Below are 14,366 nucleotides of genomic sequence, written 5' to 3' on the forward strand. Positions count from 1 at the left end.
GTCTTATTCAGATGATTAAGTTAGTAATTTTGTATTCCTGTCGGTTTTTACCTGCCTATAGTCCATGTATATGAAAAATACTGCAGCTGTTTGCTTTTTGCTAGATTTTATGGATGCGTATATCCAAGGTTGTTTCCAAACAATTGGCCATGTAAACAAAAAGGGCACAAGATTAAAATATCTGATGATTCCTTTCAAATTCACTCCTGAAACTAGAGAAAACGCACCACTTTTTTGCAGATTCACTTACATTGCCCTTTTTTTTTTTTCTTTTATAGAAAGAGGGGGAGGAGAGGGAAAGGCAGAAGGAGAGGGAGAGAAGAATCACAAGCAGGCTCCATGCCCAGTGCGGGGGCTTGATCTCATGACTGTGAGATCATGTCCCGAGCAGAAATCAAGAGTCAGATAACTTAACCAACTAACCCATCCAGGCACCCCTACATTTGCTTCTTAACTAGAAAAAGAAAATAGATATAGACTAATATTCATGGGTGCTCACATAATAATTCACAAACTGGTAAAAAAAAATTGCATCATATTTGAATGTTTTATAAATAGCAGTAAGAGTTATCTTACCTTCAAAAGCTCAAAGTAATGCAGACAGTGGTAAACAGGGGCTAGAAGTAGCCTGGGTAAAACATATTGAACAGCTTCTTTGAAACCTTCGCCTATTGACTAAAAAAAAAAGTGATTAATTTTTTTTAAGATTACTTTTCAGACATCATATATCTTGATTTAAAAATTACTATACCTGTAAATAGAGTGCTGCTCCTGGCTTTGATAACTGACTAAGGAAACGATCATGAAAACCAGGCCGTAAGATATCTCGAGCATATGATTCATATGGATCAAATGCCAGTTCCTTAGAAAATAAAGAAGGTAAAACATAAATAAACTTTCTCCAAGTTAAAACATAAATAACCTACCACCAGAAATACAGACAGATGAAATTATGGGTACATCTAAGCTAGCACAATTAGGTACTTCTCTTAAAGCCTCTAAACAAAATTACATGGCTATTAATTATAATTGTTATAGGATAAGTTTAATATTCTCCAGTAAGAGAGTAAGTAAATCAGTTCTTTCTGATGAATAATGGCATTCTTGTATTTTATGATACTTCCCATCAAGGATTCTAGTAGAGCATTTTCAACAAAAACAGTCATAAGAATGGGCAGACTTTTGGTTCCAGAAAACAAAGTTTAGCCTGAACAACAAAAATATAGATATCTACAATGAAGTAAAGTATATAATAAACCTTTAGAATACAGATGCCCAACATTTATTTTCTCAAGGTTATTTCTTAGTGGTAGACTTTTACTTTCACATTCTGTAAGCCAGAGGTAACAGTTTATAGCATCTAAAATTCATTGTTATGGTTTTCGCAAGCAATTAAACAAGAGTTTAATCGAAACTGCCCAAAAATTCTATCATCAATCGTTAATAGACTAAACAATTTTAATGGTTAGGTTGTAATCTATTGGTTTTGATGATTCCTGAGGAACAAGAGAATAAGCGTCATGATTTTAGCAGAAGCCATCCTATGCTCTAACTTATTTATGGTTTAAGAAACTATTATGAAAACAGTACTCTAGTTTCTTGCAAGAGCTCATTTCTAGGAAGGGTAATTCTAGAAAGAGGAAGAGGACATCTAGTGGAGGAGTACAGAAAGGACTGACAGAACAAATGATGTTTGTGTTAATTACCCTTAATGTTTCTTAGATTTTTTTTTTTTAAGATTGAATAATGACAATATAAGATCAGAAATCAGGAGACCGGAGTTCTATTCTTTGTGAAACACAATACGGCTTATATAGTTCTAAGTCATCCTGAATTCCTTGAACTGGTTCCTAATTCATTTCCCAATTTCAACTCCTTCAACTACTTTCCCAAGTAAAAATTTCTATAATAATGTAAACTGGAAATTGCAGTCCACTGTAGGTTTTACAAGAAGGGATAGTAAGGTTTCAGCAATAACAAGGAGTCAGGTATGGACAGAGTAAATGGGAGAGAGGAATAAAAATGTGATTTGATGCTTTTATCTTGGGTCTCCTGAACTCTAGAAATTATCTTGTACAGAAGATAATGTTTGCATTCCTCCTCTTTCAATAAACTCAAATGTACTATAGAATTTTTATGACAACTATATACATAAAGGCCGTAGAGTAAAGTGGCTTAAAAGCCTAACTTTAGAGTCACAGGGACTCAGATTCTAATTCTGATTGTACTACTTATTAGCTATGTGAGCTCTGATAAACAAAGCCAGTTTCTTCACTGGAAAATGTGGATAATACCTACTCTCAAGGGGTTGCTTTAGGAATTAAATGATAACATGCAAAATGCTTACAAACAGTGCACGCACATATAAAGTACTGAATAAACAGTATGCAGTATTATAATTTTACCTGGCTAATCTCAAAAGGGAAAAAAATCGCCAACTGGGAATCCAACCTCTCATCATATAGTTTTATCCTTGAGCATAAATTTGTAGAACTCTTAGCACTACTAAGAATCCTTATATAAGTTAATACATGATTTTCCTTATATCCTTATATAAGTTAATACATGATTAGTTTACTGGTTAAAACTCAATACAAGATTCACAAAACAATGATCAATATACACAATTGTATATTAATGATTAAAAATGTAGAATATTCTAAACATACAGAAAAGTACATTAGAACAACTAATGTAACTATATTCACCATTCAGCTCCAAAAATTTCAACATTTTATAATTTCAACATTTTATAATACAATAAATAATAATATAATAAAAGAAATAATAATTTCTTTAAAAAAAAAGAAAGACAGTTTAGTGGTAATTGATCCTTCTTTCACAAGCTTATCTCCTCCCCTGCTGATCCCCACAGGAAATCATTATCCTGAATTTGAATTTTATCATTTCCATGTATGTTTTTATATAATTACACATGTATCAAGAAATAAGGCAATGCTTTCAAACTTTATATAAATATCGTAATGTATTTATGCTTCTGCAATTTGTACTTTACATTCAAACTTATGTCCAAGACTTATCCATTTGGATTAATGTAGTTTCTTCCACTCATTTATTCTAAATTCTTTAACATTGTATTGAATTAAATATACTTTTTTTGAGATAATTTAGATTCACATGCAATTGTAATAAATAATATAGAAAGATCCTGTGTGCACACTACTCAGTTTCCCACAAAGGTAACATCTTCCAATAGTACAATATAGTGCAATATCACAACTTGGCCACTGACATTGATGTAGTGAAGTACAGAACATTTCCATCACCACAGGGATCTCTCATTGCCCCTTTAGAATCATACCTCACTCCCTCCCATTACCACCCAAGTCCAAATTATGTATTTTTTTGTTTTGTAGCTCATGCTTTGGTTGTCACATCTAAGAATCCTTTGCCAAAGCCAAGGTTGTGAAGATTTAGCCATGCTCTCTTCTAAGAGTTTTATAATTTTAGCTCTTACATTAGATCTATTTTATGTTTGTATATGGTGTGAGGCACAAAGTTCAACTTCATTCTTTCATATTCTCATAACTTTATAGTGTCTTTTTGTGAATAGAAGTTTAAAAACTTTAATCTTTTATGGCTTGCACTCTCTAGGTTCTTTACGAAAACTTTTCTTTTTAAATATAGTTTTTTAATATTTATTTATTTTTGAGAGAGAGAGAGAGAGAGAGAGAGAGAGAGAGAGAGAGAGTGGGGGAGGGGCAGAGAGCCAGAGGGAGACACAGAATCCGAAGCAGGCTCCAGGCTCTGATTTGTCTGCACAGAACCCGATGTGGGGCTTGAACTCATGAACCATGAGATCGTGACCTGAGCTGAAGTCAGTCGCTTAACTGACTGAACCACCCAGGTGCCCCAAGAAAGCTTTTCTATCTCAAAGTCATAAATATATTCTACTATATTCTCTTCTGAATTTTTTAAAAGTTTATTTGAGAGAGAAAGAGAAAATGTGTGTACAAGTGGGGGAGGGGCAGAGAGAGAGAATCCCAAGCAGGCTCTGTGCTGTCAGTATGGAGCCCAACGCGGGGCTTGATCTCATGAACTGCGAGATCACGACCTTTAGTTGAAATCAAGAATCAGACACTTAACTGACTGAGCCACCCAGGTGCCCCTCTCTTCCAAACTTTCAAAATTTGCTTTTTGTTTTTTAGATTTTTAATCTGTTGAGAACTTGGGTATGAAGTGAGCTAAGGAAGGAGTTTTTTCTTTCCATATGGATAACCAGTTTTTTTTTAAATAAACATTGATTTATTTTTGAGAGAGAGCACACACAAGCACATGCACGTGAGCAGGGGATGGGCGGGAAGAAAGGGACACACAGAATCCCAAGCAGGCTCCACAATGTCAGTGCAGAGCCTGACACAGGGCTCAAACCCACGAACCACAAGATGATGACCCGAGCTGAAATCAAGGGTCAGATGCTTAAGGGACTGTGCCACCCAGGCACCCCTGCTGAACACATGTTCTTACATTTAATGAAATCTAGCTTATCAATCTTTTCTTTTATGGTGTTGGTGTCTTGTTTTAAAAATCTTTGCTTATTCTAAGGTCATGAAGATCTCTCACATTTGCTTCCGCAAGCTTTATTATTTTAAATTTTGAACTCACTCTTGAATAAAAGTTGAGTTGGACAGAAAATTCTATTTTCCCTTAGTACTTGAAGATATTCCTCAACTGACTGTTAGCCTCTATTGTTAAAGAGAAGTCTTCTGTCATTCTAATTATAGTTCCTTTTCAAGTAGTACTCTTTTCTCTCTTACAGCTTTTAAGATTTTCTCTTTATCCTTGATCCATAGTTTCACTGTAACGGTTTTTGACTGTAGGTTTATTTTTATTTATCCTGCCCACTATTTGGAATTCATTTTTGACCTGGGAACTCATGTCTTCATTTCTGGAAAATGCTCAGCTTTTACCCCTTCAAATTATTCTTCTCCACCATTCTTTATCTGAAACTCCTATTAGACAATATGAAAGTCTTTCAGTGTAGACTTCATTACTCTTAGCTGTTCTAAGAGGATCATACTCTAATCGTGGTTTCTGTGTGTCACATTTTCAGTGAATTCCTCAATTCCTTTTTCCAATTCATAAATTTTCTCTTTGAACCAGGTCTAGCAAATGTTGGCTACATAGTGAGTTTTTATTTATATTTAACTTCCAATATCCCTAATTATTTTTAAGTTTTTATTTGGTTTTGAGAGAGTGCACACATATGCGTGAGCAGAGGAAGGGTAGATGGGGTGGGGGTGGGGTAGAGGATGTGAAGTGGGCTCTGGGCTGACAGCAGAGAGCCTGATGTGGGGCTCAAACTCACAAACTGTGAGATCATAATCTGAGCCAAAGCCAGATGCTTAACCAACTGAGCCACCCAGGCATACACCCATGTCCCTTTTTAAGTAGGCTTCACGCCCAGCACAGATCCCAAAGCAGGGCTTGAACTCATGACCCTAAGATCAAGCAAGACCTGAGCTGAGATCAAGAGTCGGACCCTTAACCGACTGAGCCACCCAGGAGCCCCTAATTGTTTCTTTTGAGAGCTACCTGTTCTTATTTTCCCTCCACTTATTTTTGCTTCACAATGTCTTATTTATAAATATTTCTTCATTTATCTCTTTGAGCCTCCTAAACTTCTTTTAAAGTCTTCATATGTCTATTGCACAAAATTAATTTCATCTGGAATGATTTTTTTCCTAATTGTTGATTTTGTTAGATATCACACTAAGCATTATTATTTGTCCTGTATTTTGGAATTGCGTATTAGGGATTTCTTAGGGGGAGGCTTCTAATGTTTGGTTTCCTTTTTTTCTCTCCCATCTCTTTATGATCATTCTTTCAGACCAGAACCTGTTCTGTGATTTTTGGGTCTCAGGCTCTGTAGTCACATTGGCTTAATATTGTGGGATAATTTGTTAAGTTTTAAAGTATATTTGTTATAAGGTAGTGTTTCTGTTCCCCCACCTCAAGTCTACAACTTTCTATAAAACTTTGCAGGCAGGAAATTGACAGATTTCTCTGGCATCCTCTTACAATCAGGGTCTTGAAACAAGAAATCTTGCTCACTTTCATGGAGCACATTTAATCTTCATTATCCTTAAGAGTTGAACACTCAGCTACCAGAGATCATTACCTTGAATGCCTACTCTATTTCTACTCTACTACTGATCTTATTTTTTAGTCCAGTTATGCATATTCCTTCTTTTTAAGTTTATAAAAAATATCTATTTATTTATTTTTGAGAGAGAGAGAGCACACAGTGGGGAAGAGGAGCAGAGGGGGAGGGAGGGAGAGAGAGAATCTCAAGCAGGATCCACACTCAGTGAGGAGCCCAACACGAGGCTCGATCCAATGATCCTGGGATCATGACCTGAGCTGAAACCAAGAGTCAGATACTAAACTGACTGAGGCACCTGGGCACCCCATATATATATATATTCCTTTTTTTTAAAAAAAATATACTCTATGACTTCTATGTGTTTGAAGCAAGAGTAGAGGGGCTGTTAGTGAAGCTTAAGCTATTCTGCCTGAAAATCTTAAATTTTTTATTTTACAAACTCAACTCTGTGTTTGTGGATTTTAGAGTAAGAACAAAGGAAGAGCTAAAAATTTGAGAATGACTACCAATGCGAACTTATTAGGACTAACTCATATACTGTAGCATTTGAATACCCAAGGAGAGGGTCACTATTTTTCCACCCCCACAGCATTTGAATCATCTAGGTCCTAGACTTGATTTTCCTATTCACTTCACTCCTACTATTCCAAATTATAACGTATAGTTATCATATATTGAATAGCTTACTGTGTGAAGGTGGTTAGCTAAATATTTTAGGTAGGTTATTTTAATTTTCACAAAAATCCTGAGCCCTACTATTATCTCTATTTTATATATATATATAAATGGAGGTTTAAAGATTTGAGATAAATTGCCCACAGTCACATACAACTAGTAAGTAGCAGAATTTAGACCAGAACACAAGTAGTCTAACCTCAGATCCAAGTTCCATGGCTTCTTCATTGACAGGGCATTCATGGACTTTTCTTAGCTTTGCTATATAAGACAGATGATTGAGTGTCAGCTGTAAATGCCTCTCCTTGGTGGGATCTCCTTTTTCATAATGGATAAGAGACTACTTTTTTGTGGGTTTCATAAGACAATAGAAACAAATGTTGACAATGACCCTATGAGGAACAGGCAATATAGCTGAGTGGTCATCAGTTAATATCTATGATTTTAGCTGGAAACATGAATTAAGACTCCAATTTTAATGCAATGTAGGGCTTTTATATGGACTTTTTTGGGTGTATAATTAAAGTACTTACCTCTGCTAAGTCTTCAAAGCAGCTTCCTACTAAGGGATGGGGACTACCTTCATCAGTCATTTCCACAGTATCTTCTATATGGCCCAGTAATTTTACACTAAGTTCATGTATATCTACTATACGACTAAATATATTTTCTACGTCCTGTCGGGAGGAAAAACATATTAATTCAGTTAGGCTATAGAATAAAAAACAAATTTTAAGCCAATAAGTCATTTTATAATCATAAAATTTAACATGACAAATACAGTGAGAAATTTTAACAACTTAGAAACGTAAGCAAAAGACAGCTCAAGAATTCTTTTTGCAAAGGTGTACAATTTGCAAATATATTTCTTTAAGGTCAGTGGTTCTCAATATATAGCACTTTTTTGAAAACTGTTAATTCCTTAAAACAGTGAGAAGACTGGCACTTTTTTACATTTTTGCAAATCTCTAATAGACTTAATAGAAGGTAGCTCGATTTTCATATATATGTATTTAATCTGTTGTGAGACATTGTTTTGGTTAAAGCATACAAAGAAAATCTAGCTTTACACAGATAGGTAGTTGGAAAGGGAGGAATATTTTAATTGTCTACTCAAATAATTGTAGATATTCTTTTCTTTTTCAGTACAGTTTCTTTATTGAGATGTAAGTCACATGCCATAAAATTCACCCTTTTAAATTGCACTATTCAATGGTTTTCACATATTCAGAGCTGTTCAATTATCGCCAGTATAAAATTCCAGAATATCTTTGTCACCTCAAAGAGAAGGTCTATCTATGTCCATTAGCAGCATCCTCCATTCTTCTTTTCTGCCCAGGGGGTGGCCACCACTAATCTACTTTCTATCTCCCTGGATTTGCCTATTCTGGACGTTTCATATAAATGGAGTGAACACCCTTTCATGCTAGTATGCCCCAAATCAACAAATGATAGTTTCTTAAAGGTTAGTTGCAAGCGGAATCTGAAACCACATCAATTTTGTACTGTTACATCAAAATCCATCGGGCTATCTTAAATTTTGAAAGGATTCTTTACCTATGTGTGTTTTCGTAGCATTATGAATTTGGTCACTTGGAAAACAGTGGTCCATTGAATTTTGCAGATTTTCCAAATGTTAACACATTTAACTATAGAATATTAAAAGACCAAACCTATTAGTATCACCACCGATCTTGGGAGTAGATACAAATTTTCCAAAATTTTATTTCATTTGGAAGCTCAAATTTTATCACTGTCAACAAATATTGCCACTCTCCTTGAAGTGACAGGTTTGTTCGTTTTATTCCCCCATTTCATTCATTTTTGAGAAATGTCTGCCAAACACACAAGTCTAAATAACTACAGACCTGTCAGTTGTTCTTTCAGGTAAAAGTAGTGTTTCATGAAGAAAATGGCTAGTTCAGGTAGCCATTCAGTCATACGGCGCTTTCCTTCAACACAGCCACCCTACTTTGGTATGGAGCACAAGTGCTTACACAAACCTCCCAACTGCCTCAGCGCTTCTCTTACCTGGGCTTTCTCATGGGATGCCCAGCTCTTGTTCTACCAGTAGTGACAGAAAAAACCCCCATGAGTCCAGACAGTCCCCTTTTACTTCATGTCTTCATTCTATTCCTTTGTTATCTCATTTTTGTTACAAGTAGACACGATACAAGAATGCTCAATTCAACACTGGGTGACTTACGATGTTCTGTAGGTCAGATTCCTGGATGGGCTTCTGTCATGGGGTTACACACTTGAAATGCCAATGGATATTTTCTTTAAAACAGTCCACTGGTCTACCCTCCCATAAGCAGTGTATGGGAGTAACAGTTTGGTCAAACCCTTACATACAACCCTTACATACAAGATTGTCAATCTTAACTTTAGAAAAACGTCTAGGTAATTGAAAAACAAATACTCATTTGCATTTGTTCAGTTACTTTTTTTATTTGATTATCTTTATTATTGACTATATTTTTTTGTCAAATCAACTTTGAAGTAGGATTCATATGCAATAAGATACACCTATTTTGATGTACTTTTAGATGAGATTTTATGATGGTATTTACTCTTATAACTGTCACCACTGTCAAGATATAAAACACTTTTATTACCGTGAGAAGTTTCCTTATGCTCAATCCCCATTAATCACCTCTATTGCCCCCAGGAAACCAGCAATCTGCCTTCTGTCACTACAGATTAGAATTCTACAATATTAAACAAATGGAATCATACATAATCATATTTGTTTAGTTTCTTAGGTTACGTTTTTGAGATGCATCCATGTTGCTTATATAACTACTTCATTCCTTTTAATTCTGAGTAGTATTCCATACGTACGGACATACCACAATTTGTATATCCATTTACCTGTTGATGGATATTTGGGTTGTTTCCCGTTTGGGGCCATTACAGATAAAGCTGCTATGAACATTCACAAACAAGTTTTGTGTGGACATGTTTTCATTTCTTCTGGGTAAAAACCTAGGAGTGGAATTGCAGGCAGTATGGCTAGTTTATGTGTAATGTTACACCAACGGCCAACCTCTTTTCCTAAGTATTTGTACCAGATTACATTCTTACAAGCAATGAGGGAATTTTACATTCCCACAAGCAGTTGCTTCACACTCTTTTTGACATTTGGTAATGTCACTTTTTAATTACAGCCGTTCTAATGAGTTTGTAGTAGTATCTCATTGTGGTCTTAACTTGCATAACCCTGAGGGCTATGGATGTTGAGCATCTTTCAATGTGCTTTTTGGTCACTGGAATAGCTTCTCTTATAAAGTGTGTAAATTTTCTGCCCACTTAAAATTGTCAGGCTGTTATTCTAATTATTGAATTGTCTAAGTCCTTTATATATTATGGGTTCAAGTCTTTTATTAGATATATGTATTTCAAATAGGTTCTACCAATCCGTGGCTTACATTTTTATTTCTGAGACAGTGTCTTTAGAAGAACAAAAGTTTTGGGGCGCCTGGGTGGCTCAGTCGGTTAAGCGGCCGACTTCGGCTCAGGTCACGATCTCGCGGTCCGTGAGTTCGAGCCCCGCGTCGGGCTCTGTGCTGACAGCTCAGAGCCTGGAGCCTGTTTCAGATTCTGTGTCTCCCTCTCTCTGACCCTCCCCCGTTCATGCTCTGTCTCTCTCTGTCTCAAAAATAAATAAATGTTAAAAAAAAAAAAAAAAGCTGTCTTAAAATTTAAAAAAAAAAAAAAAAAAAAAAGAAGAACAAAAGTTTTTCATCTTAATGAAATCCAATTCATTAATTTTTTACTTTATGGTTCTTGATTTTTGTGTCCTAAGAAATCTTTACCTATTCTTTACTCCTTTATTTTTCAAAACAACTTTATTAAGGTAAAATTTACATACCATGTAATTTATCCATTTAAAGTCAACAATTCAATGTCTTTTTTACTATACTTAAAGGTTTGTGCAACTCATAAACCACTCCTGTTAACTTTTAACATTCACTCATTGCCGTAACTTGAGCCCCAGTGCCAGCTTCTGTAGTGAGCACTGCTTTTCTATCAGTCACCCATGCCTAGAGTTCTACCTTAGACAATCTACGAATGCAGCCCCCTTAGACAATCTCAACTGTTCTCAGCATTCAGCATTTTCCCAGGATTCAGTTAGGTTGGTTTGATTGCTATTGTAAGATCAGTAATCCCTTCTCTAATTTTCAATGTTATTGGCTCCCTCTCTTTGCTCCCCAAAATATTGTCGTCGCACTTCTATTATGGTAATTACCGTACTGTGTTGCAATTTAACATCAAGTTTACATTTCCATCTTGACTAGACTCAATTTGAGGTAAGGAATTGTTTCCTACTCATCTCTGAATCCTCACTGCCAAGTACTGTATGGTGCCTAACAGTTTATACAGGCAGTACTGATGAAGTATTAGTTGAATGACTCAAATGAGTCAAAATAAACAAAAAAATCTTCCACTTTAACAAGAGGCTTTATTCCTTGGAGTACATGGAAAACTGAATTCACTTGCACTTATAGTTCAGTCTAGTTTAGATTTGGTCTTTTAATTTTTGATGTTGAATTTATTGAAACTGTTGTAGCAACTCTGAGATCATAGTCACTATGAATTAAATCACACAGCTTAAAAAGTTATAACAAATTAGCAATCATAAACTACACAAATTCAAATTTAAGGGATCACGTAAAATTAACACGTACAATGATATATGTGTATACAACAATACTTACATTAGCTGAAAATAATTTTGAATTGGAGACAAAGGGCTCTCTAAAAACTTTTATAATTAAATTTAGTTCCCTTATGTACTGTCGAATTTCTGCCATAAATGCTTTTACCAAATCATAGTAAGTTTGCTCTCCTGAGGTGGAAGGCTCTTCATCGGTTAAAGATAATATATTTATATCTTCTACATCTTGATGAAACATATCCATCAATACCTACATAGTCAGAGATACAAAAAAAGTACAGTGAAATATGAATCTGTAGTTAAAGATAAGCACCCTAAGTTGCTCTTTGAATACAGTTCATAAGTGATAAAAAGCAGAAACACAATAATCTCTTCTTGGCTATATTGCCACTGCTTCCTGCATATTTTCTCTACAAACAGAATTCTACATCTAATATCACAAACTGCCTCCTCCAAGCTCTCTGTTAATACTGCTACCTGTCTGTCTCTCTTGTTAACCTATTAGTTCAAATTTGTTCCCAAATCTTGTCTTAGACTTCCCTTAGTTTCCTCTGTTTCATACCCTTGTCATCACCACCTCATTCCAGGGCCTCACTGCCCTGTATCTGAATAATTCACAGTCTGCTAATTGGCCTCCTTGACTACGTTTGTTGGAAACTGATCAAAACTAGTCCTGCTTCTTCCAAGAAGCCTATTATTATTCTCTTACTAAATCTCACCTTTCCCCTTCTATAAATTTTGACATCATTATCTCTACAACATGATGAAATATTTTATCTTGTATTACTCTGTGCTTGTTTCACAAATGTAAATTTCCCTTCATCAACTCTGCAGCCTTGTTTTATATTTCTTTTGCATCTCCTCTCTGTGTAAGCTCATAGTATGTACTAAAAAATATTTTACTTATCTGATTTAAAAGGTAACAAATATTTTATATTCATTGAAAAATATTTTAAAAACCAAATAGTTATTCATTTAAAAATGTCAATACATTTGAGACCCTTCCTCAGATCAGGTGATTTTTACTCTATATGTTCACATTCTAAAAGACAAAATAAACACTAGAACATAATTAAGTGGATTTAGTAATCAGAGAGAATAGTCCAAATCAATAAGAGTATAGTGAGGAAAAAATGGAACAAAATGCTCATCCGAAAATATTTTCTTTTCTGAAAAGTCATTTTCATAAAATGAAAATATTGAGGCAATCTAGAGTAATAACTAAGAGCTTTAGAATGAGATCTAGAGTTTGAGTCCAGGTTTTGAAACTTCTTAGTAAGTTCTGGGTCAATTTCTGTATCTCTCTAAACTTCAGTTTCCCTTTTATAAAGAGCACCTACCTTACAGGGGTACCACAAAGACGAAAGGAAATAAATTACATATATGCTTAACTTCAATAATGTTTGCTCTTTTTATTTTTAGTAGGCTCCACACACATCGTGGAGCCCAACGCAGGACTTGCACTCATGACCCCAAGATCGAGAGTCAGACACCTAATCGACTGAGCTACCCAGGTGCCCCAATGTTTGTTCTTAATATTTTTATAATAAAACCACAGAAGTAGTATCTAAAGAGAGTTAGGTGTTGAAATAAAGCCCTCAAGAGTTTAGTATTTTTACATTTTCAAAATTTTTTTTCGGGGCGCCTGGGTGGCTCAGTCGGTTGAGCGTCCGACTTCGGCTCAGGTCACGATCTCGCGGTCCGTGAGTTCGAGCCCCACGTTGGGCTCTGTGCTGACCGCTCAGAGCCTGGAGCCTGTTTCAGATTCTGTGTCTCCCTCTCTCTCTCTGACCCTCCCCCGTTCATGCTCTGTCTCTCCCTGTCTCAAAAATAAATAAATGTTAAAAAAAAAAATGTTTTTTCAAAGTTCATCATCTTCTAAGTATTCCAATCTAAATAATTTAAAGAATTTCACTAATAAGAGATTATTACTATCATTTACTCTACTTGCAGGAACACATAAAAGAAAAACTGCATGACATTTTTAAACACAGTTTACAGGCAGCTGGGTGGCTCAGTCAATTAAACATCTGACTCTTGATTTCGGTTCAAGTCATGATCTCATGGTCTGTGAGATCGAGCCCCAGGTCAGGCTCTATGATGACAGTGCAGAGCCTGCTTGAGATTCTCTTTCTCTGCCCCTCCCCCACTCACAGGTTCGCTCACTCTCTCTCTCTCTCTCAAAATAAATAAATAAAACATTTTTAAAAATAAACATGATTTAATACTATATACATAATACTCTATTTCCATAAAGTGATATCTTGTGTAGTTGCTATTAGACTACTGGAAATATACCCTAACACATAATATATAATTTTATTATCTGAACAGTATGTTAGCATCCAATAAATCAGGAATAAAAACTTAAGAACAAGACATACAGAAGATCGGTATCCTACCTTATCAGCACACATTGCCACTTTAATATCTTGTTTTGTAATTTCATAATGCCGTATATTTCGTACATAATTCCCCACCAGCTTTAAAATGTCTGCAGAAATGTATTCTAATACTGCTACTATGTAAACAGAAACCTGGTGGTCAATTTTATAACCTAGGACCTCCTGAAAAATTAAAAGAAAAACATGTTTAAAAATCAGATACTATAAATTTGACACACTGATTAAAAATTTAAAAAAACATGTATACAATTTAGCTTAACTTTTACTGAGGCCTGTGATTATCAACAACATTTTGTTGTAAGTGGTTCATCTATGAATAATATACATATTGCTATTTGGAAATGTAGGTAGAGCAAAATTACCTACGATCATGTAAAATACTTAATAAGTACAGATTACTAAATAGATCATCCTTAACTTAAGAAGGGAAGCCCCAGTTTGGGGGACAGGAGAAATGCTCACTTTACCTAATTCAGAA

At 35.2% G+C, this 14,366-nt stretch overlaps 1 protein-coding gene across 3 annotated transcripts in view; it reads right to left on the reverse strand.

Moving 5' to 3' along the window:
- The window catches only part of SOS1 (SOS Ras/Rac guanine nucleotide exchange factor 1), a 151,091-nt gene that overhangs the window by 56,000 nt on the left and 80,725 nt on the right, over nucleotides 1–14,366 (reverse strand). For all 3 annotated transcript variants that reach the window (XM_060653109.3, XM_060653104.3, XM_060653093.3), the window contains exons 4-8: nucleotides 13,886–14,050; nucleotides 11,524–11,733; nucleotides 7,336–7,479; nucleotides 752–862; nucleotides 577–675 (exon numbers count right to left, since the gene is read on the reverse strand). In XM_060653109.3, coding sequence (XP_060509092.1) covers nucleotides 577–675; nucleotides 752–862; nucleotides 7,336–7,479; nucleotides 11,524–11,733; nucleotides 13,886–14,050 — 729 coding nt within the window. The remainder of the gene's footprint in view (nucleotides 1–576; nucleotides 676–751; nucleotides 863–7,335; nucleotides 7,480–11,523; nucleotides 11,734–13,885; nucleotides 14,051–14,366) is intronic.

This window comes from Panthera onca, chromosome A3, assembly GCF_046562875.1.
Source record: "Panthera onca isolate mPanOnc1 chromosome A3, mPanOnc1 haplotype 2, whole genome shotgun sequence".
Classification (NCBI taxonomy): Eukaryota; Metazoa; Chordata; class Mammalia; order Carnivora; family Felidae; genus Panthera; species Panthera onca.